Below are 23643 nucleotides of genomic sequence, written 5' to 3' on the forward strand. Positions count from 1 at the left end.
ACGATGGAAGGGGTTCCCAAAATTGAAGGTTCAGGGTCACCTACAGAGGAATGCTGAAAACTGGCAATATTAGCATAAACATTGGATGGTAAAATAGGAGCAGACCTGTGCCAGCAATGAAGAGCAGTGTGGCCAAATTTGAAACAGAGTTGGCATTGAACCCGAAGAGGTTGAGAAGAAGAAGAATCGAAAACCCCACTCCATGAACTCTTCTGTGAATCCCGAAACTGTGGTTGTCGTTTATTGAAGGAATGACGGGCAGAGCCACGGCCGCCACGCAAATTGGTTCCACGAAGCGAAGATCGTGAAGGGGCCGAAGGGTTCCATTGAGTGGATGCAGTATTAGCCATCTTGGTTGTCGTTTATTAGCTTGAATGAAAGGACGATCAAGAGACTTATGTTTGTCAAACCTCTCTTCTTGAGCCAGGAGCAAAGCTTCAATGTCCTCAATAGTGTAGGGATCAAGACGGGACGTGACAGAGGTGATGAACGAATCATACTCCTCAAGAAGACCATCCAAGATGGCTTCAAGATGATCTTCTATGGAAACCTTAGAGCCAACAGCCGCAAGAGAATCGATAACCCGCTTGATGTCAAGAAGATAAATGCTGATAGACCGATCCCGCTTAGGGGTTTTCAACTGGTTTTGAGCTTGCGAACACGCGCACGGGTATTGGACGCAAAATAGACATTCAGCTTGTCCCAAATTTGATAAGCCGATCGTAAACCCACCATTTTGGTTAACAAAGAACTCAACAGCCAAGCCAACAGCCAAGCAACCTTTATGTAGAAGAAAAAGGGGATTAGGGTTTTCTTTACCAGAAGAGAGAAACGGCGGAGGAGTGGAAGACGATTCCAAAAATTTGAGTAAATTGAGACCTTCAACCTGCGCAAGAACTTGTTGACTCCAAATCAGGAAGTTGTCATCGGTGAGTTTCAGGGAGAGAGACATAGGAAAGGTATGAAGTTGAGAAGAAGGAGAGGAAGAGGATGAAGGCGTTTCGTTATCGGAAGCAGGAGAAGATGAAGAAGACATGTTCAGATTCAAGAAAAAAAGGAACCTGGGTCTTGATACCATATAAGAGGAAGAAGATGAGTAAAGGTGAAACTATAAAAAGTGAATATTATTCAGTAAAAGTCACATTACATAGGGCTGAACCCTTTAGTTATATATGGGAAGGGCCTATGTAAATAACCCACTACAACAGAAACTAACTGCTAAGTAACAGCACTCCCACTATTATATCTAACAACATAAAACAACTTTTAACATGTTCTTTAAGAAATCTTGATATTGATAAGACATTGCAAGATGTTCTTGAAAGAATGAAGAAATATACAATTCCTACATCCATAAAATAAACATTTATTAGAGTTTGATGTGTACTATAAAATACTTAAGGTTTGTTGGATATATTTGACTAAATATATCCTATTGAAAAAAAAAGTATTTGACTAAATATACTTATTTGTATTTATTTAAATAAAAACTTATAAATGATACATGTATATAATACTTTAGTCTACAGACACATTTCAAACAACATTTATATTAGTTCAGCCACAGAGTCTATTAGTACTTTATTTCTAACATAATCTAATACATATAAAATTATGTTTTATAATTAATTGTTTAAGCATACAATCAAATATAAAAAAAATCATTATTATTATAAAAGTTTATAATTATCTAATTGTATCTTAAATTATTATTTATATTCTTAATTATTATTTCAAAACTTCATTTAACGTAGTGGTTATTATGACTTTGGCTTTTGGTTGCAGAAGGAGTATGAGAGCCTATGCAGTAAAATTATGAATGCAGCACAAAATTCGATTCCTCTCATAGGAGAATTTGCTATATTCTCAAATACACCGCTTCGAAATCATCCAACCATAATTAAGGTACATATTATATTATTGCAGTTAATAACATAAATAATAAATATATTTACCTGTCTTTTTCTACTCTGCCAATTAGTTTTCCTTCCTTCTTCTAATGCAGTTTTATCTTTTAAACAGAATTAAATTTACTGAAACTGATAAATTTAATTATAATAAAATTATTTTAAAATATTACAATAATATACTGTTATATGTATTAAAAGAGCTTTCTAACTTATACTTGATGCAATATAATGTTGATGGATTTTGCAAACCTTTTTATGTTAATTATTATAAATAAAAGAAGTGTGTGATGATATATAGCTGACTTTTTCCTATTACACTTAATAATTGTTAGAAGTGCTGAAAATCAATCCGATCCAAAAATAATAATTAAGAATATTTTTTTTTAATTTGTTTGATTTACTTTTTCTTCAACCAAATAATTTCATTTGAATTTAAATCAAATTAAATTATTTACTGTATTTAAATATAATGTTATATTTTTAAAACCAATTAATTACTAACAAATATATAAAAAAATGTGTTTGTTTTTGTATAGATTAATATTATTTTATTTACAATACATTTATATTTATAAAAAATTTGGTACTAAATTTATTTATAAATATAAGATAAATTTTATATTATAAATACAATAACAATTATAAAGTAAGTTCAAACTATATGTTTTCATTTTTTTATTATAAAATATTTAAGAATTCTTTTACAAAAAAATTGTTTTACAATTTTTTTTAAATGTTAATAATTGTATATTAGCAAAAAACATCCTAAAAAACCTTAAAATATTAATTTAATTTAATTTAAATTTTATATTAAATTAGAATTAGATTAAACTAAACTATATTTTATTTTATATTTTGTTTTGATGATTATTTAAACCAAATGTAGCTTCAAACACCTTTAATTAACAGTACTTATTTAATGAGACAATTCAATAAGGAGCACGTGATGACTTTATAGTACAATGAAGATTTGGTAGGTCCCAACCAAATATATGTTGTGAAGGTGAGTACCAACTAAAGTTTGGAGTTTGGTACACTTTGATCCAGGATTGCTGGTTTGCAAAATTTATTTTGTATTAAATGTTTTTTATAAAAACTTATTAGATAAAAATTAATTTTAAATGTTAAAATATTTAGTTATTATTTTAAATTAAAAACTATCTTATAAATTAAAAAATTATTAATATCTAAATAATTTTATTATTAATAAAAAATTATAAAATAGTTTTTATATTAAAATTTAATTATTATCTATTAAGATTTTAGATATTTATTATTTTATAAGTAAATTTAGTTTTTATTAATACTAATTCAAAATTTAAGATATTAATAACTAAAATTTTAGTAATTAATTTAAAAATTATTTTATAATTTTTTATTAATAATATAAATTATTTTATATATTAATAATTTTTTTAATTTTTAAAATAGTATTTAATTTATTTAGTATGATTAATTATTTTTATTTTTATAATTAATTGTTATTTAATGATTTTTTACAGTTTGTTAATTGTTATTGTGTGTTTTGTTGTTGTAATCTAATTAATTGTAACTGCTTTGTTGTGTGGGGATGAACTTAGTGAGGATGAATTTTTTTGAAGTAATTATTAAGATAAGTTTTAATGATGTTTGTATTTTTTTAAAATTATGAATATACATAACTCTTATAATTTTTCCTCAATGGGTTGGGATTTCTGTAAAATATTTCAAATTTATTCAAAAATATTTCTCATAAAACAAATTACTTAAGACTGCACTAGAATGAAAATTTGATTGGACACAGTCGTCTCGGCAAATTTTTAACAACAAATTATAGTGGATTCACCCCACCAATTTAGATATACAACCATCAATAACTAATTTAAATTTTAAATAATTTATTTATTTATTAACTAACATAATTGTAAAATTTTATTTATTAACTAACCTAATTATAAAATTTTATTATTAAAAAAGAGTTGTGGAGTTATATCATGCTTTATAAAAAGGTCAGTGGTGAAAAAGATAATTTTCAGGCAAATATTTAGCAACCCATAAAAACAAAAATAGGACACTTAACTATTTTATCTTGATAGAAGAAAAATGTTATTATTTACGTCAAAAATTTCCATAATTTAAAAGAGATAATAGTTTATACAATAGTATTTTTATCTAAAGAAGTCAAAGAAATTTGTAACTCTTGAATGGAGTTTTCTCTTTAATGCTCAATCGATCTGAACAAACATATTAATGAATAAAGGTTTGATTTATTTTCTGAAAGAGAATGCATAAACAGCTTCAAAACAAATATTTTTGTACTTGTTGATAGGTAATATGCGAAAACAAAGGTCTTTCAGACGAGTTGCCACACTTAGTCTACGTATCTAGAGAAAAGAAGAAGCAACATCCACATCATTATAAAGCTGGTGCCATGAATGTGTTGGTGAGTTTGTTTTCTTCTTAACTAAGAAGAAATTGTTGTTACTAATAGTAGTTTGTATCATTATTTGTATTCATAATTCTTACATGATCTTAAATCACTGTTATTTGTATCATGAACAGACAAGAGTTTCCGGAGTGATGACAAATGCTCCCTTTATCCTGAACGTAGATTGTGACATGTATGTTCATAATCCAAAGATTGTTCTGCACGCCCTCTGCATTTTACCAGATTCAAAGGGAGAGAAAGAAGTTGCATTTTCACAATGTATCCAACAATTCTACGATGCATTGAAGGATGACCCTTTTGGAAATCAACTTGTGGCAACGTTTTTTGTGAGTCAAGTTTTAAGAAAGTTAGCCAAATAACCTTATGATGAACTACATGATAAGGGTTAATAAAGCCTCTTTTGTGTAATGCAGTACCTAGGTGGTGGATTAGCAGGACTCCAAGGGATATTTTACATAGGAACAAATTGCTTGCACCGAAGAAAAGTAATTTATGGCCTTTCTCCTGATCATCACATTCAAAATGGAAAGAAGGATCATGACATCACAAATGGTACTTTGATTTCACTGTTATCCTTACGAGTCTAAATATGTTATTCTTATTTTCTCAGTTTCAAAAGGGTCTCATAATGCCGAAATATTTTGTCAGCTCAAAAGAAACTCCAGTTTTTGAAATTATAGTTATCTGATATACCATGTTACTATGTGTGCAGGGAAATTCTCAAAAAAGAAAAGAATATTTGGAAGTTCAAAGGGGTTTGTGGGATCAACTACTGATGCTTTGGAAGGGAAGACATTGGCTTCCAATAATAATATTTGGAAATATGTTGAGGCAGCAAAAGAAGTTGTCAGTTGTGAATATGAATATGACACTGCTTGGGGTAAAGAGGTAAACAAAAGAGAATGCTAAGTATTCACCTAAACAAACAAAAAATGAAAAAAAAAAGCTAGTTCGTTCTTGAAAAAGTTTACTTTTTTCTGTCATTAGTAAAAATTTTGAGTACTGAGTATTGAGAATGTTAGGTGGGTTGGATGTACGGAACAACATCAGAAGATGCGCTTACAGGGCTGAAAATCCACACAAAAGGTTGGAGATTTGAAGTGTGTTCACCAGATCTTATAGCCTTTATGGGTTGCTCACCTAAAGATATCATAACTGTAATGGTCCAACAAAGAAGATGGGTCTCAGGGTTGCTTGAAATTCTCCTAAGCAACCACTGTCCAATTTTTGGAACCCTATTTGGTAAGCTTCAATTCAGACAATGCTTGGGCTATCTTTGGGTCACCACTTGGGGCTTAAGATGTGTTCCTGAAATATGCTACAGTCTTCTCCCTGCATATTGCATCATCAACAACTCTACTTTCTTGCCCAAGGTATGAACTTAGATCCCATGCAATTTTCAAACTCTATGGTACCAGAATACACACATAGATCAAGTAAAGTTTATTCATTGAATAATTAAACTTCATTTTTCATAAAGATATAAATTTCTTCATATTCAAAAGTTTAACTTGCATAGTCCTCAAGATAATCACTATTTGTTATTTGTAATAGAATTATTAAAGGTGTTGTTTTACAAAGTTATTTTTTATGTATAAAGGAAGGGAACTTAATTAGATTAAAAAAAATTGAATTCACTTGTGTGTATATATATATGCATAACTTCTGAGTTAAAATGTTTAATCATATAATGGCTAGGAAAGTTGTACTAACATCACTGCATATAATCCATGATTAGAAGATTAACATTTAAACAATCTCTTTTTCTTCCATCATCCTATTTTTTTTGTTTGCTTAGTGCTTTCTTTTAAGGCTATAAAAAAGAACAAGAGTTTTCAGATAGTTACATAAATTTTAAAATATTACTTCATATTCAATAACTTACTAAATCCACACATTTTTCACACTGTTTCAGTCGTGTTGCAGGAACTTGGACAATGGATTCCTACCACTTTGTTTGTGATTTACAACATAAGTACTTTTGTAGAGTATTTGGGAACAGGGTTTTCAATTCGAACATGGTGGAACTCTCAAAGAATGGCAAGGATAACCACCACAAATGCTTGGTTTTTTGGATTATTGAGCATTGTGCTTAAGCTAATGAGAACATCAGACACTGTCTTTGAAATAACAAAAAAACAGCAATCATCATCCAACGAGAGTGCTAAGGAAAACAATGGTAGATTCATTTTCAACGAGTCTCCAATTTTTATACCTGGCACAACTATTTTGCTTATTCAACTAATAGCATTGGTTACCAAGTTGTTGGGATGGCAACCACGTGTTAGAAATGGACATGGATCTGGCATAGGAGAAGTGTTATGTTGTTCATATTTGGTTGTTTGCTACTCGCCATTTTTCAAAGGTTTATTTGGCAAAGGAAAATATGGAATTCCCTTATCCACGATATGCAAGTCAATGGTGTTGGCTTTCCTTTTTGTGTACTTTGGCAAAGCTTATTAAGGATGATTGGGTGATTGTGTATTTCCTTTGGTTGGTTTTGCAATTTGCTACTCCATATTCTTCTCATTGTATGGTGGTTTTGCATATATTCTTCTCATTGTACGGTACTATTGTGAGAATAGTGTACCTTGTTTGGAAATGTTTAATTAGGCAAAAGTGTGAAAATAAAATAAAAGATAGTGAGAAAATATCACTCACTTACTAGTTTCTATTTTTAGTTTTTGTTTTCCATAATATATGTAAAAAGTGATACCACACTCTTTCACATCTATATTTCAAAAAGAAATATAAGTGTTTGAATATATAAAAAGTGAGAAGATAAACATTAACAAATTTAGTTTGAAGAATAAATAGGTTAAAGTGAGATATTTACTAAGAAAGGAAACTTTATAATGTAGTACAAAATGAATAGAGAAACATGACACTACGATGTGAGCTACAAAATAAAATGTGGTATTTTGTTTTAGGTATGCATTGGATATTCAACATAACCATTCTAGGAATAACCATTCTAGGAGTGAAAACTATATTCTCCTAAAATTCTTTTGATCTTTCAAGACTCTACCTCATTATAAGAAAAATTGGTATTACATACAACCCAAATCCATATGTAAGACAATAAATTCATATGTAAAGCATAGTTTACATACGGATTATATTAAAAAAAAAATATGTATCTAAAATTGTCATAAATAACTATTACAACGGATATATCCATATGTAACTATGGTCACATTTTAAAAAAAAAAACAGTTAAATGGTTAATTTTCTTTTGAAAAACCTGATTATCAATTTAAAAACCTGGTATAAGCAAAAATAGAGAATCCAATATTTATTTTCAATTGAATTGAAATATCCAAAAAAGTTAGAAAAAAAATAAGAAATAAAAATCATTCTTCGTATTAAGCTTCTTAAAGATGTTCAAAGTATTTCAATACTTCCTCCTAATCATCAATAATATCTTAGGATAATATCTTAATGTAGTTTATATTACCGTTTAAGATATTACATACATATAATAACATTAAAAATAAATATCATTAATAATTTATTTATGAGTATTTTTTAAATTTTATTTATATAAATACATTCATTTATTTGTAACATATTTTAACTTTTTTTATTTCTATTTTCACTTTGTTTCTCTCCTAACAAGAAAATATGCACCAACTTGATAAAGTTTCTACAACTATTCAACAATATCTCACCTTTATTTCTATCCACATTATATTTCTCTTTTCCCAGCAAACCTTATCCTCACATCCTCACTGAAATGCTAGTCAATGAAGACTAAGACCGGGTTTGTCACAGTATAAAGCCACATAGGAATGCACCCATTTGAACCATTGAGTTAGAAAATATGGCGAATGAAAAGAATCTCCCTCTTTATGATAAATTTTGGGTGAAGCATACGTTTTCCAGAACAATGGATTCCTTGACTTTGCTCCTCCTCCTCTTGCTTCTTGGTTACCGTATTTTCTGCCATGACAGCTACACTTTCCCTTGCTTCGTTGCTGTCATATGCGAGTCATGGTTCACTTGCTTTTGGATTTTTATCATCAGCACCAAATGGTCTCCTGCATTCACCAAAACCCACATAGATCGTCTCTTGCTTCGGTAGGTCAAGAGATGTACTATACATGATTGCACAAATATATTCTAAACATATTACCACTTTTGTTAAGGTTGTCAATATTTTAGGTTGTTGTTTTGTTGTTATAGTGGTCTAATACATGTGTTTCTAACAGGGTACCTGAGGCTGAGCTTCCAGCAGTGGACCTATTTGTGACAACTGCAGACCCAGTGCTTGAGCCACCTATCATCACAATCAACACTGTGTTGTCTCTGTTGGCACTTGATTATCCTGCAAACAAGCTAGCTTGCTATGTTTCTGATGATGGATGCTCCCCTCTTAACTTCTATGCCCTTCTGGAAGCTTCTAAGTTTGCTAAGCTTTGGGTGCCTTTCTGTAAGAACTACAACATTCAACTTAGAGTGCCCTTCAGATACTTCTCTCACAACACCAACCCTCCCAACACTGAACATTCCCAACAATTTATCCAAGACTGGCTAAGACTCAAGGTAACTTAAATTTGTTCAGAAATTTATTTATAATTAATTACACTAAAAAAATGATATAATATGATAATTATTTTCGTATAAATTTATAACCGTCACAATATATATATATATATATATATATATATATAGTGATAGAAACTTTCATAACTTCATAAAGTTTTATATGACGATTCTTTTTAGTGTTACCAGAAAAGGTCCCCCACACAGAACCTAACTCTCACCCTTAAATATTGTAGTGTAATAAATTTAAGAATTTTAAAAAGACTTGTTAACAATCAAACAGCCATGATTCGTTTAGAACTTTTTAGCTCAAAATTAAATTTCATAAATATTTTTCTTGCGCTATCAATCAATTTAAGAGTTTTTTTTATTTATTGTATGGTTTTTGAAAGTTAGAATAAAGTTTCTCAGATTTATCAATAAAAAACAATTATTTTATAATAACTATTTTTTAAAATAAACTATTATATTATAATAAAATATTAATTTTTTTAGTGTTAAATATATTATTATTGTCGTACAAGTTAACGTTAAAACTGAAAGCTTCTTCTATATTCTGTGAGTATATTTTACGCACATTTTTTTTGTCCCTTTTCAAAATAGTCTTCACCAGTCCATTCATTCCAGTACAAATTTCTTGGTTGACAGATTCAAGTTTAAAACTAACACAAAATCCAGGGTCGATTTCAAATTTCTAATTTATACGTATTCCATACGTAATGGCAAATCTCTAACGTCCCTTTCGGCCATAAGATGGGACAAAATGTCGTGATGGGGATTTATAGAAAAAATTGACAATTCAATGAAGTTATTTTCAAAATATAATAATATAAAAAAAAGTATTATTATTAAATGAAATTATAATAAATTGATTGAGTTTACTAACTAAACTAATGTTATGAAAATAAAAATGAGTATTATTTGAAACACAAACAACTTAGGTATTATTTGAACAACAATATTCTTAATTAAAAATTCTAAGTATTATTGGATCACAAACATCATTGACTAAAATCCTGAGAATTATTTATAACCTAATATTTTTTTTTCTAACCCATTGAGTATTGTTTCTCTAGAGTTCAATCACTATAAAACCAAGTATTCTTTAGGCTACAACTATTTATGATTAAGACTAAATATTCTTTGAAACGCAATCACTCATAACTAAAACACATAGTATTATTTGGAATACTATTTTGATTAAATGTGAGTATTCTTTAAACAACTACCACTTTGGTTCAAACCAAGGTTTACGAAGAAAGTGATAAAAAACATCTCTAGATTATTCACTAAAAGAGAGGTTATGTCTTACAATGGATACAAGATTCGATTCATTCTTTTAGGTTGTTCTCGAACACAAACTATATTTTTCCTCACAACTATAAATGTTAAGAATAACTTAAGATATTATGTTCCCTCTAGTTGCAAGACTTTTTTCAACATTCCTTCATAGATATTTTTTTTATATAGAGCTTGAGAAGAAAAGATTCGTTGCAAATCCTTTATAACCATTATGAAGGTCTTTTTTTGCTATTACTTTTTCTTAGATCTTAGCATGCTTTGAAACTTGAAGATGCATTCAATGTTCTTAACTTAGAATTAAATGTGTATGACTTATTTGACAATATCTTTAGAACATGACAATATTTTATAGACCTAAGTATATGAATATTCTTTATCTTTTGAGCAAGGTGTAGGGTCTGAGATAGTTTAATGACTCTATAACATTGATATCCACATTTTCTAGATAAGTTGTTGACATGAAATAACTTTTAACATGTTCTTCAAGAAATCTTGATATTGATAAAATATTGTAACATATTCTTAAAAAAATTAAGAAATATACAACTCCTACCACCATAAAATAAAAATTTATTAGAATTTGATATGTATTAAAATAATTAAGGTTTGTATCTATTACACAAAGTATATCACACAAAGGATACTTATCGCCAAGAAAAAAAATATTTGACTAAATATATTGTTTGTATTTGTTCATAACACTTTAATCTACAGACAAAGACACATTTCAAACAAGACTTGTAAGTCAGCCACACAATTTGAGTCTATTAGTACTTTATTTCTAACATAATCTGATACATATAAAATGATGTTTTATAATTAATTGTTTAAGCATACAATCAAATACAAACAATTTTTTTTATTATTGTAAAAATTTATAATTATCTAATTGTATCTTGAATTATTATTTATATTCTTAATTATTATTTCAAAACTTCATTTAACGTAGTAGTGGTTATTATGTCTTTGGCTTTTGGTTGCAGAAGGAGTATGAGAGCCTGTGCAGTAAAATTATGAATGCAGCAGAAAATTCGATTCCTCTCATAGGAGAATTTGCTATATTCTCAAATACACAGCTTAGAAATCATCCAACCATAATTAAGGTACATATTATATTATTGCAGTTAATTACATAAATAATAAATATATGTACCTGTCTTTTTCTACTATGCCAATTCGTTTTCTTTCCTTCTTCTAATGCAGTTTTATCTTTTAAACAGAATTAAATTTACTGAAAAGATAAATTTAATTATAATAAAACTATTTTAAAATATTACAATAATATACTGCTATACGTGTTAAAAGAACTTTCTAAGTTATACTGATGCAATATAATGTTGATGGATTTTGCAAACCTTGTTATGTTAATTATTATAAATAAAAGAAGTGTGTGATGATATATAGCTGAGTTTTTCCAATTACACTTAATAGTTGTTAGAAATGTTGAAAATCAATCCGATCCAAAAATAATAATTAAAAATATTTTTTTTTAATTTGTTTGATTTACTTTTTCTTCAACCAAATAATTTCATTTGAATTTAAATCAAATTAAATTATTTATTGTATTTAAATATAATATTATATTTTTAAAATCAATTAATTACTAACAAATATACAAAAACGTTTTTGTTTTTTTATAGATTAGTATTATTTACAATACATTTATATTTATAAAAAAATTGGTGCTAAATTTATTTTATAAATATAAGATAAAGTTTATATTATAAATACAATAACAATTATAAAGTAAGTTCAAACTATATGTTTTCATTCAACTTTTTATTATAAAATATTTAATAATTCTTTTACAAAAAAATTGTTTTACAATTTTTTAAAATTTAATAATTGTATATTAGAAAAATCCCAAAAAATTTATCGAAACGGAAGCTTAAAATATTAATTTATTTGAAATTTATATTAAATTAGAATAAGATTAAACTTAACTATATTTTATTTTATATTTTGTTTTGATGATTACTTAAACCAAATATATCTTCAAACACCTTTAATTAACAGTACTTATTTAATGAGACAATTCAATTTATAGTACAATGAAGATTTGGTAGGTCCCAAAATATGTTATGAAGGTTGGGTACCAACTAAAGTTTGGAGTTTGGTACACTTTGATCACAGATGCCTGGTTCGCAAAATTTATTTTGTATTAAATTTTTTTTTATAAAAATTAATTTTAAATTTTAAAATATTTAGTTATTATTTTAAATTAAAAACTATCTTATAAATTAATAATTTTTATTATTAATAAAAAATTATAAAATAATTTTTATATTAATATTTAATTATTATCTATTAAGATTTTATCTATTTATTATTTTATATGTAAATTTAGTTTTTATTAATACTAATAAAAATTTAATATATTAATAACTAAAATTTTAGTAATTAATTTAATAATTATTTTATAATTTTTATTAATAATATAAATTATTTTATATATTAAAAAAATAGTTTTTAAAATAATATTTAATTTATTTAGTATGATTAATTTTTTTTATTTTTATAATTAATTGTTATTTAATGATTTTTTTACGGTTTGTTAATTATTATTGTGTGTTTTGTTGTTGTAATCTATTCAATTTTGGCCATCTTAACATTTTTTTTATTTTTTATTTAACTGCTTTGTTGTGTGGGGATGAACGTTAGTGAGGATGAATTTATTTGGAAGTAATTATTAAGGTAAGTTTTGATGACGTTTGTATTTTTTTTAAAATTATGAATATATAAAACTCCTATATGATTTTTTTTTTCAATGGCTTGGAATTTCTGTAAAATATTTCAAATTTATTCAATTTTTTTTCTCATAAAAGAAATTACTTAAGACTGCACTTTAATGAAAATTTGATTGGGGCACAGTCCTCTCGGGACATTTTTAACAACAAAGTATAGTAGATTCACCCCACCAATTTAGTTATACAACCATAAATAACTAATTTAAATTTTAAATTATTTATTTATTAACTACCATAATTATAAAATTTTATTTATTAACTAACCTAATTATAAAATTTTATTATTAAAAAAGAATTGTGGAGTTATTTCATGGTTTACAAAAAAGGTTAGTGGTGAAAAAGATATTTTCAGGCAAATATTAATCAACCCATAAAAACAAAAATGAGGACACTTAACTATTTTATCTTGATAGAAGAAAAATGTTATTATTTACGTCATAAATTTCAATAATTTAAAAGAGATAATAGTTTATACAATAGTATTTATCTAAAGAAGACAAAGAAATTCGTGATCCTTGAATGGAGCTTTCTCTTTAATGCTCAAACGATCTGAACAAACATATTAATGAATATAGGTTTGATTTATTTTCTGAAAGAGAATGCATAAACAGCTTCAAAACAAATATTTTTGTACTTGTTGGTAGGTAATATGCGAAAACCAAGGTCTTTCAGAGGAGTTGCCACACTTAGTCTACATATCTAGAGAAAAGAAGAAGCAACATCCACATCATTATAAAGCTGGTGCCATGAATGTGTTGGTGAGTTTGTTTTCTTCTTAACTAAGAAGAAATTGTTGTGTTACTAATAGTAGTTTGTATCATTATTTGTATTCAGAATTCTTACATGATCTTAAATCACTGTTATTTGTATCATGAATAGACAAGAGTTTCCGGAGTGATGACAAATGCTCCCTTTATCCTGAACGTAGATTGTGACATGTATGTTCATAATCCAAAGATTGTTCTACACGCACTCTGCATTTTACTAGATTCAAAGGGAGAGAAAGAAGTTGCATTTTCACAATGTATCCAGCAATTCTACGATGCATTGAAGGATGACCCTTTTGGAAATCAACTTGTGGCAGCGTTTTTGGTGAGTCAACAAGAAAGTTCGCCAAATAACGTTATTATGAACTACATGACAAGTGTTAATAAAGCCTCCTTTTGTGTATCGCAGTACCTAGGTGGTGGATTAGCAGGACTTCAAGGGATATTTTACGTGGGAACAAATTGCTTGCATCGAAGAAAAGTAATTTATGGCCTTTCTCCTGATCATCACATTCAAAATGGAAAGAAGGATCATGACATCACAAATGGTACTTTGATTTCACTGTTATCCTTACGAGTCTAAATATGTTATTCTTATTTTCTCAGTTTCAAAAGGGTCTCATAATGCCGAAATATTTTTCAGCTCAAAAGAAACTCCAGTTTTTGAAATTATAGTTATCTGATATACCATGTTACTATGTGTGCAGGGAAATTCTCAGAAAAGAAAAGAATATTTGGAAGTTCAAAGGGGTTTGTGGAATCAGCTACTGATGCTTTGGAAGGGAAGACATTGGCTCCTAGTAATAATATTTGGAAATATGTTGAGGCAGCAAAAGAAGTTGCCAGTTGTGAATATGAATGACACTGCTTGGGGTAAAGAGGTAAGCAAAAGAGAAAACTAAGTATTCACCTAAACAAACAAAAAATGAATAAAAAAGCTAGTTTGTTCTTGAAAAAGTTTACTTTTTTCCGTCATTAGTAAAAATTTTGAGTACTGAGTATTGAGAATGTTAGGTGGGTTGGATGTATGGATCAACATCAGAAGATGCACTTACAGGGCTGAAAATCCACACAAAAGGTTGGAGATCTGAAGTGTGTTCACCAGACCTTATTGCCTTTATGGGTTGCTCACCTCAAGATATCATAACTGTAATGGTCCAACAAAGAAGATGGGCCTCAGGGTTGCTTGATATTCTCCTAAGCAACCACTGTCCAATTTTTGGAACCCTATTTGGTAAGCTCCAATTCAGACAGTGCTTGGGCTATCTTTGGGTCACCACTTGGGGCTTAAGATGTGTTCCTGAAATATGCTACAGTCTTCTCCCTGCATATTGCATCATCAACAACTCTACTTTCTTGCCCAAGGTATGAACTTAGATCCCATGCAATTTTCAAACTCTATGGTACCAGAATACACACATAGATCAAGTAAAGTTTATTCATTGAATAATTAAACTTCATTTTTCATAAAGATATAAATGTCTTCATATTCAAAAGTTTAACTTGCATAGTCCTCAAGATAATCACTATTTGTTATTTGTAATAGAATTATTAAAGGTGTTGTTTTACAAAGTTATTTTTTATGTATAAAGGAAGGGAACTTAATTAGATTAAAAAAATTTGAATTCAGTTGTGTGTATATATATAAGCATAACTTCTGAGTTAAAATGTTTAATCATATAATGGCTGGGAAAGTTGTACTAACATCACTGCATATAATCCATGATTAGAAGCTTAACATTTAAACAATCTCTTTTTCTTCCATCAACCTATTTTTTTTGTTTGCTTACTGCTTTCTTTTAAGGCTATAAAAAAGTACAAGACTTTTGAGATAGTTATATAAATTTTAAAATATTACTTCATATTCAATAACTTACTAAACACACACTTTTTCACACTGTTTCAATCGTGTTGCAGGAACTTGGACAAGGGATTCCTACCACTTTGTTTGTGATTTACAACATAAGTACCGTTGTAGAGTACCTGGGAACAGGGTTGTCAATTCGAACATGGTGGAACTCTCAAAGAATGGCAAGGATAACCACCACGAATGCTTGGTTTTCTGGATTTTTGAGCATTGTTCTTAAGCTATTGAGAATATCAGACACTGTCTTTGAAATAACAAAAAAACAGCAATCATCATCCAACGAGAGTGCTAAGGAAAACAATGGTAGATTCATTTTCAACGAGTCTCCAATTTTTATACCTGGCACAACTATTTTGCTTATTCAACTAATAGCATTGGTTACCAAGTTGTTAGGATGGCAACCACGTGTTAGAAATGGACATGGATCTGGCATAGAAGAAGTGTTATGTTGTTCATATTTGGTTGTTTGCTACTGGCCATTTTTCAAAGGTTTATTTGGCAAAGGAAAATATGGAATTCCCTTATCCACGATATGCAAGTCAATGGTGTTGGCTTTCCTTTTTGTGTACTTTGGCAAAGCTTATTAAGGATGATTGGGTGATTGTATACATCCTTTGGTTGGTTTTGCAATTTGCTACTCCATAGTCTTCTCCTTGTATGGTGGTTTTGCATATATTCTTCTCATTGTACGGTACTATTGTGAGAATAGTGTAGTGGAAACATAAAATAATATTAGTTATATTAAGTTATGTAAGGGAGATCAATCATGTACCTACCTCAAAATGCTTAATTAGGCAAAAGTGTGAAAATAAAATAAAAGATAGTGAGAAAATATTACTTACTAGTTTCTGTTTTTAGTTTGTTTTCCTAAATATGTAAAGAGTGATACCACACTCTTTTTTACATCTATATTTCAAAAAGAAATATAACTGTTTGAATATATAAAAAGTTTGGTAAGGTGTTCTGTTCTTTATGTATAAGAGTTGGATCATTCCTGAAGTGGTTTTTATTTATTTATTTTTTATTATCGATAAAAAAATATAAAAAGTGAGAAGATAACAAATTTAGTTTGGAGAATAAATAGGTTAAAGTGGGAAATTCATTAAGAAAGGGAATTTTATAATGTAGTAAAAAATGAATAGTGAAATATGACACTAGATGTGAGCTAGAGAACAAAATGTGGTATTTTCTTATAGGTTTGCATTGGATATTCAAAATAACCATTCTAGAAGTGAAAACTATATTTTCTTTAAATCCTTTTGATCTTTCAAGACTCTACCTCACTATAAGAAAAGTTGGTATTACATATAACTCAAATTTGTATGTAAGACAGTAAATCCGTATATAAAACATAGTTTACATACGAATTATATTTGAAAAAAAATTCATATGTAAAACTGTCGTAGATAACTGTTGCATACGGATTTAGAATCTAAATGTAACTATGTTCAAATTTACATGCGCATATATTTGAATGTAACTATGCTCAAATTTTAAAAAACAAAATTGAATTATTTTGAGTGAACTTTAATGCATGGTTAAATGATTAATTTTCTTTTGAAGAACCTGATTATCAATTTAAAAACCTGGTATAAGCAAAAATAGAGAATACAATATCTATTTTCAATTGAATTGAAATATCCAAATACATTAATCTTGTTATTATCAAAATCCAAATTCCAGAATAAATTATTTTTTTTCAATTAAATTCAAAAATCTAAATGTAATTATAATAGTAATCTTAAATCTTTCTATAATAAAATCTATAATGCACTAAATATTTTCAATTCAGTTCGAAAATCCAAATAAATTAATCCTGCTATTATCAAAATCCATAATCCAGAATGCAGAATTTTTTTGCAGTTAAATTCTAAAATCCAAATGCATTATGTAATTAATAGTAATATTGGAATATCCAAATCCAGAATCCATAAATCACAATACATTTGCAATTGAGTTACAAAATGAAAATTGTTATATACGTGTAACTATAATAATAAATCTTTCTATATTTAAGGCTGCATGAGCAAGTGCCTTGGACCAAAGCGGCATTATGGCCTCCGCTTCTCCATGGTTTAGGTATTCAACCGGAAGAGCATGAACCTGAAATCATAAACTGTCAATCAAGCTGAGAACGATGAGAATAAATGTTGAAAAGAAATTAAAGCCACAAACTCATAAGACCACAAAGGTAAAACAATTAGTAAAGTCCACAATGGAGGTACACACCAACCAACCCACATTGTTCATCAATTTTTAGAAAATGACAATTACTAAGAATACATGTCGGATAAAATATGTATAAATCATGTTGATCCCTATTTTCCTTTCCTTTATGTATTTAAAAAATAAAAAGTCGATAAATATTGTTCCGCCAAAACAAAACTTTCTCGTGCTAGACATTCCATAGATTTTTTTTAGTATATACATTACTAGTTATTTTATAATTATTGCCTCAGTTTAAGAAACCAAACTTTAGCTAGACTTTTGTATATTAAGCCCACAGAAAGTGATATGACTCCAATAACATGATAGAGATATGATATGAACATGTTATGGATTCAACAAGAGTTGGAATATGATTAGGCACTTTTTAATAATTGGATCAATATTCTTATCATTCAAGAACTCACCAAAACACAAGTAACCAAGCCAAAATCACATAGAAACCCATTTTGAACAACAAACTCATGGATAGAAACTCAAGAACACAACATATAGCATTTATACCCATGGAGGACGTGACCAAAACAGCAAGAACAACCAATTTTCACCGATTAAAATTGAATATAAGTGCAACAAATGAAAGAGGACATCATAAGGAAGAGATTGCACTGATTGAAAGTGAAAACAAACAAGTAGAACAAAAATGGGTAATTTAGAATGAAGGGGAAAATGGACTTATGTGGATGAAGCTCTTGGAATGTGCACGCCACTTGAAGGATGGTTGGCTTCAAGATGAGTGTTGTTGCCGCCACTTGAGAGCCTAAGAATTCACTCAAGATAAGACTAGAAGATAAGAAGACACAAGTCTCTCTCACTCACTCATCAATTTGGTAGAGGTTCATTACTCACAAAATCAATCTTATTATTTCAAAGACCTAAGCCTTCATTTTATAATAGAGAGGGTTGGTCACAAAGTACAAGAGAAGCTTACAAGAGAAGCTTTTGAAAGGTCACCTTCCAACTCCTTCTATTCTAGCGCCTAAAGGAGTGTGAAGAGACAACTTTCTAGTTTCTTCTTAAAAACTAACGCCTAAGGTACTTACAAAAGAGGTGTCTTTTTGGTTTCCCTCTTAGTACCTTCCTAAACACTACTCCTATATGTTTCATATAACATAAATTACAAAGAAAGATATTAATTGGAGCTCGTTCTTGAATTCTTGTTGGCTTTGAGCTTGATCCTCTCTTTATTTAATTCTTCTTTAATTTTTTGAGAAGACTAGAAGGAAGAATTTTAAATGTTTGGGTGGATGGCCTCTTCCTCCTTAGTAAAATCCTCCTCTTTTTTATCTCCATCATGCTCCTCGAGTTGGAGAGAATTCATCCACGAATTCTGAATCCCTGCATATAACAAAGTCAGTTTACTATCAAGATTAACAGTGGAATAAGAGAAAGGCAAACATGACTTAGAATTTGTAAGCAGTAGGAGTTCAGAAAAGGAGGTCCTATAGACAGACCAAGTGGAAAAATTGTTTGGGAATGATGATATTTTTTTGGAAAAAGTCCTCTTAAATGGTGAAAACCATTAGGAGGTATGAAAAAATCATCCCTGACATTCTTTAACCAAGATGGTGGTGAAGTAAGAATCTTTGGTAATGAAAAAGATAAGGAAGGAAAACACCTTGGAGATGAAAGGATAAGACCCATGTCAACTTGGCCTTCTTTGTCTTTTTCATTGTCACTTGTGGTAGGTGGTTGAGTTAGGTCTTGTTTTACCTTGTTTATCATTAAGGTTTGTTTTTGTGGACAATGAAGAGCTATGTGCCCAAAACCTAAACATTTAAAACATTTTATTTTTGAAGTTTTGGTAGGTGACTTAGGAGATGTAGAAGAATTTGTAGAAACTTTTTTTGGAGAAGTGGTTTGTTTAGAAAAATTAGAAGGAGAAATTTTTGCATCCTTCCTAGAAGAGTTGTAGAAATCATGAGTATTTTTTAAAGTTGTTTTCAAAAGGTATGATTCCACCTTGATGGCTAGGTAAACCACTTTCTTTAAAGAAGAGTACTCATTTAATTCTACAAAATCTCTAATATCTCTTTTTAAGCCACGTACAAACCATTTTATCTTTGACTCTTCATTGGCATGCATATTCATTTTAGTCAAAGTTGTTTCAAAATATTTAAAGTATGCATCTACCGTCCTATGTCCTTGAGGAAGCCTTTGGAACTTCAACAAGTGTTCCTTCCTAGAAGGAGGAACAAACCTCACGCGCATACACTCTTTCAAATCATTCCAAGAAATCATGGGAGGTCTCTTGCTATATATAATGTCCATTACAATGATATGCCACCATTCTTTGGCATAGTCCAAAAAGGGTAAAGAAACTATCCTAAGTTTATGGTCATCTTGGACCTTATACACATGAAAAATATGGTCAACCTTAGCTTCCCAATCTAAATACACATTACCATCATCAACACCACTAAAAGTAGGAAGATTTACAATTTTTGAATAAAGCAATGCCCCATGTTGGCGCCTATCTTCAAGTTTATGTATTTTCCATTCTTCCTTTTTTTCAAAGCTCCCAAGTTGTTGGAACTCCTTAAAACATGCCCATGATGATGTTGGCCGTGAGGAATGGATCTTTCATGCTTCATGGCAAGTTTTGACAATCTTTTCTCCATTTGTTTTGCTTCTAAGATTTGAAGCTTTGTCTCAATTCCTCATCTCGTTGTGCAATTATTGTTTTAACCTCTTGTAATTCATCAAGGAAGTATGCTTTTGAAGAGGAATGACGTTTAGAAGGTGCTGCACTTGATAAGTATCCATTGCAAAATCAAAACAGCACACAAAAAGAACAAACAATTTCAAGAAAAACAAGGTTAGAAAAATGGAACAAAGATAGTGCTGTAATGAAAATTAAAAGACACTCAAGTCACTCCAAGAAAGAATACTTCCCTCAACCAATCTGCTCTTGAGGTTTTGGTAACTCTCAAATGAAATATGTCAAAGCAAACCACTCTTTCTTAAAGCCAAGACACCACAAAACTTAAAGAACAATAAAAGACAATCAAGAAAAGGTGTAAACAAGAAAAGGCTATAGCAAAAGGAATACAAGATATATGACAAACTCAAAGAATAATGAAGAAAAGACAATCAAGAAAAATAAGGTACTCAATTAAAGGATGACACACAAAAGAAACCTAAAGAAAAGCACTAGAATAGATGAAGAAAACAAAAACAGAACTACTGGAATTGTAAAAACTGGAATTTGTGCTTAACTTCAAAAAATTATCTGGAAGGTTATAATGCAAACTGGAATCTGAAATTTAAACCACTGAAACTTAAGATGTTATCTCACTTTGGGCACTGGAATCACACAAAAACAATATACCAATTAATTGTGATAAATTTCCGAAAATCACTGTCGCATCATCGTTTTTTCAGAGTTAGAATTTTACACTTTGTTCGTATTTCATTTATCATTTTTTTGTATTTGGAATTTTGATACACTTCTTTTTTTTACTCTTTTGTAACACTTCAAACTACATAAATCCAAAGTTTCAGAATTTTTTCTCCAACAATTGTAATTCGCATAAACGAAAACAGTCAGCACAGTTTCAGGAAAAACACATGAAATCTAATCTGGAATGAAAAAAAACATAATTGAGAAACTTCAAAAGACACAACAGAATTGATGTTTCAAGAACTTGTATAGATAAGAACTCAAATCTAAAAAGAAAAGGCACCAAAGGATCAAGAAAACAAACTCATAAAACTGCACTCAATTAAAAATCAAGAAACCAAAATTATCAACAAAAGGACTACATAAAATTGATAACATTTTTGGAGAAATATGACTTTGACAAAACTTATAGAGATTCCAAAATCAAAATGACACAAACACAATGTAATAAGAACAAGAAAACAACAAGAAATACTCAAAAATAAACCTAAAACAGAAAGGTAAAGACAAGAATGTAAAGTTCTTGAATTAAAAGTGTCAAAACAACTTAAACACACCAAAGAACAAACCTAAGACTCGTGATACCACATGATATGATTCCAATAACATGATATGAATATGATATGAACATGTTATGGACTCAATAAAAGTTGGAATATGATTAGACACTTTTTAAGAATTGGATCAATGTTCTTAACATTCAAGAACTCACCAAAACACAAAAACCAAGTCAAACTCACATAGAAACCCATTTTGAACAACAAACCCATGGATAGAAACTCAAGAACACAACATATAGTATTTATACCCATGGAGGACGTGACCAAAACAGCAAGAACAACCAATTTGCACCGATTAAAATTAAATATAAGTGCAGCAAATGAAAGAGGACATCATAAGGAAGAGATTGCACCGATTGAAAGTGAAAACAAACAAGTAGAACAAAAATGGGTAATTTGGAATGAAGGGAAAAATGAACTTATGTGGATGAAGCTCTTGGAATGTGCACGCCACTTGAAGGATGGTTGGCTTCAAGATGATTGTTGTTGCCGCCACTTGAGAGCCCAAGAATTCACTCAAGATAAGATTAGAAGAGAAGAAGACACAAGTCTCTCTCAATCACTCACCAATTTGGTAGAGGTTCTTTACTCTAAAAAATCAATCTTATTATTTCAAAGACCTAAGCACCCATTTTATAATAGAGAGGGTTGGTCACAAATGTACAAGAGAAGCTTGAAAGGTTGCCTTCTAACTCCTTCTATTCTAGTGCCTAAAGGAGTGTGAAGAGACACCTTTTTAGATTTTTCCTAAAACTAGCGCCTAAAGTGCTATACAATGAAGGTGTCTTTAAGGTTTCCCTCTTTAGCACATCTTAAAGCTATTCTATATTATTTACAAATTTATACAAAAGAAACTATAAAGAGAGATATTAATTGGAGCTCATTCTTGAATGCTTGTAGTCTTCTTGTTGGCTTTAGGCTTGATCCTCTCTTTATTTAATTCTTCTTTAATTTTTAGAAGATTAGAAGAAAGAACTTTAAAAGATTGGGTGGATGGCCTCTTCCTCCATTAATGAAATCCTCTCTTACTTGATCTCCATCAGAAAACAAATTAAGTAAACCCAGAATTCTATACAATATACTAGTCTAATTAATCCCACATCAAATCACGTTGATCTATAGTGCCAAAACAACACTTAACCACATACTTCTACAGATTGTTCAATAGTCCAACATGTTAACTAATTGAGGTTGACCATTCTCCCATTCTTCAAAATTCAAACTTCATCCTTAACTTTTAGCTTATGCATTTAAAAGGCAGAATTTGCTTAAACTCGTAATTGAAGATTACTAGGCTCTATTTAAGTTTGTTTGATGAACAAGATTTTTAGATTTTTTTCAATTTTTAAGATAAAAGTATTAGTATTTTCTTTTTTGAATTAGAGATAAGAGTATGTAATTTTCTTTTTTAATAAAATTACATTTTTATACTAGTATTCCAGTACCTAAGTCAATAACACTTACTTTCAATTAGTCGACTTTAAATGTGGAGGAAGAAAAATGGATAATTTAATTGCAACATAACCTTTGCACCAACATAAAAGTAAAAGGAAAAATTCCTAATTATGAAATGAAGTAGTTTAGCTTTTGCTGGTAGGTGATATGGGAGAACAAAGAAGATAATGGTGGAGTGCCCACCTTAATCTATATATCTCGAGAGAAAAGGCCACAGTGTCAGCATCATTACAAAGCTGGTGCCATGAATGTGTTGGTAAGTTTTTTAATCCTTAATTTCATTCATTCCTATTGTTACTGAGATATTTTCTGTCAAATCTCACTCGTTACACTTTGCCTTTTGATCCAAAAAAATACCAATCACAATTTGTTAATATGCACAGACAGAGTCTCCGGATTGATGACAAATGCTCCCATTATCTTAAATGTAAAT

General features: G+C 29.3%; 2 protein-coding genes and 1 pseudogene across 2 annotated transcripts; all 3 read left to right on the forward strand.

Annotated features, from left to right (window-relative positions):
* Positions 1–1172: 1172 nt before the first annotated feature.
* Positions 1173–4697, forward strand: LOC137834384 (cellulose synthase-like protein H1). The gene is made up of 4 exons (XM_090302946.1): positions 1173–1187; positions 1786–1905; positions 4219–4332; positions 4452–4697. The coding sequence occupies exons 1-4, from the start codon at positions 1173–1175 to the stop codon at positions 4695–4697; spliced, it is 495 nt and encodes a 164-aa protein (XP_090159072.1).
* Positions 4698–5161: 464 nt separating this feature from the next.
* Positions 5162–6812, forward strand: LOC150027604 (cellulose synthase-like protein B4 pseudogene; annotated as a pseudogene).
* Positions 6813–8027: 1215 nt separating this feature from the next.
* On the forward strand, positions 8028–16539 carry LOC137835566 (cellulose synthase-like protein H1). Its single transcript, XM_068644130.2, is given in 10 exon segments — positions 8028–8418; positions 8550–8883; positions 11169–11288; positions 13577–13690; positions 13812–14024; positions 14109–14247; positions 14407–14557; positions 14559–14580; positions 14714–15064; positions 15617–16539. Coding segments are annotated over 10 exon segments (2238 nt in total). The 5' UTR covers positions 8028–8161; the 3' UTR covers positions 16154–16539.
* The last annotated feature ends 7104 nt before the right edge of the window (positions 16540–23643 follow it).

Source organism: Phaseolus vulgaris, chromosome 5 (genome assembly GCF_051622355.1).
Source record: "Phaseolus vulgaris cultivar YP4 chromosome 5, ASM5162235v1, whole genome shotgun sequence".
In the NCBI taxonomy this organism is placed as follows: Eukaryota; Viridiplantae; Streptophyta; class Magnoliopsida; order Fabales; family Fabaceae; genus Phaseolus; species Phaseolus vulgaris.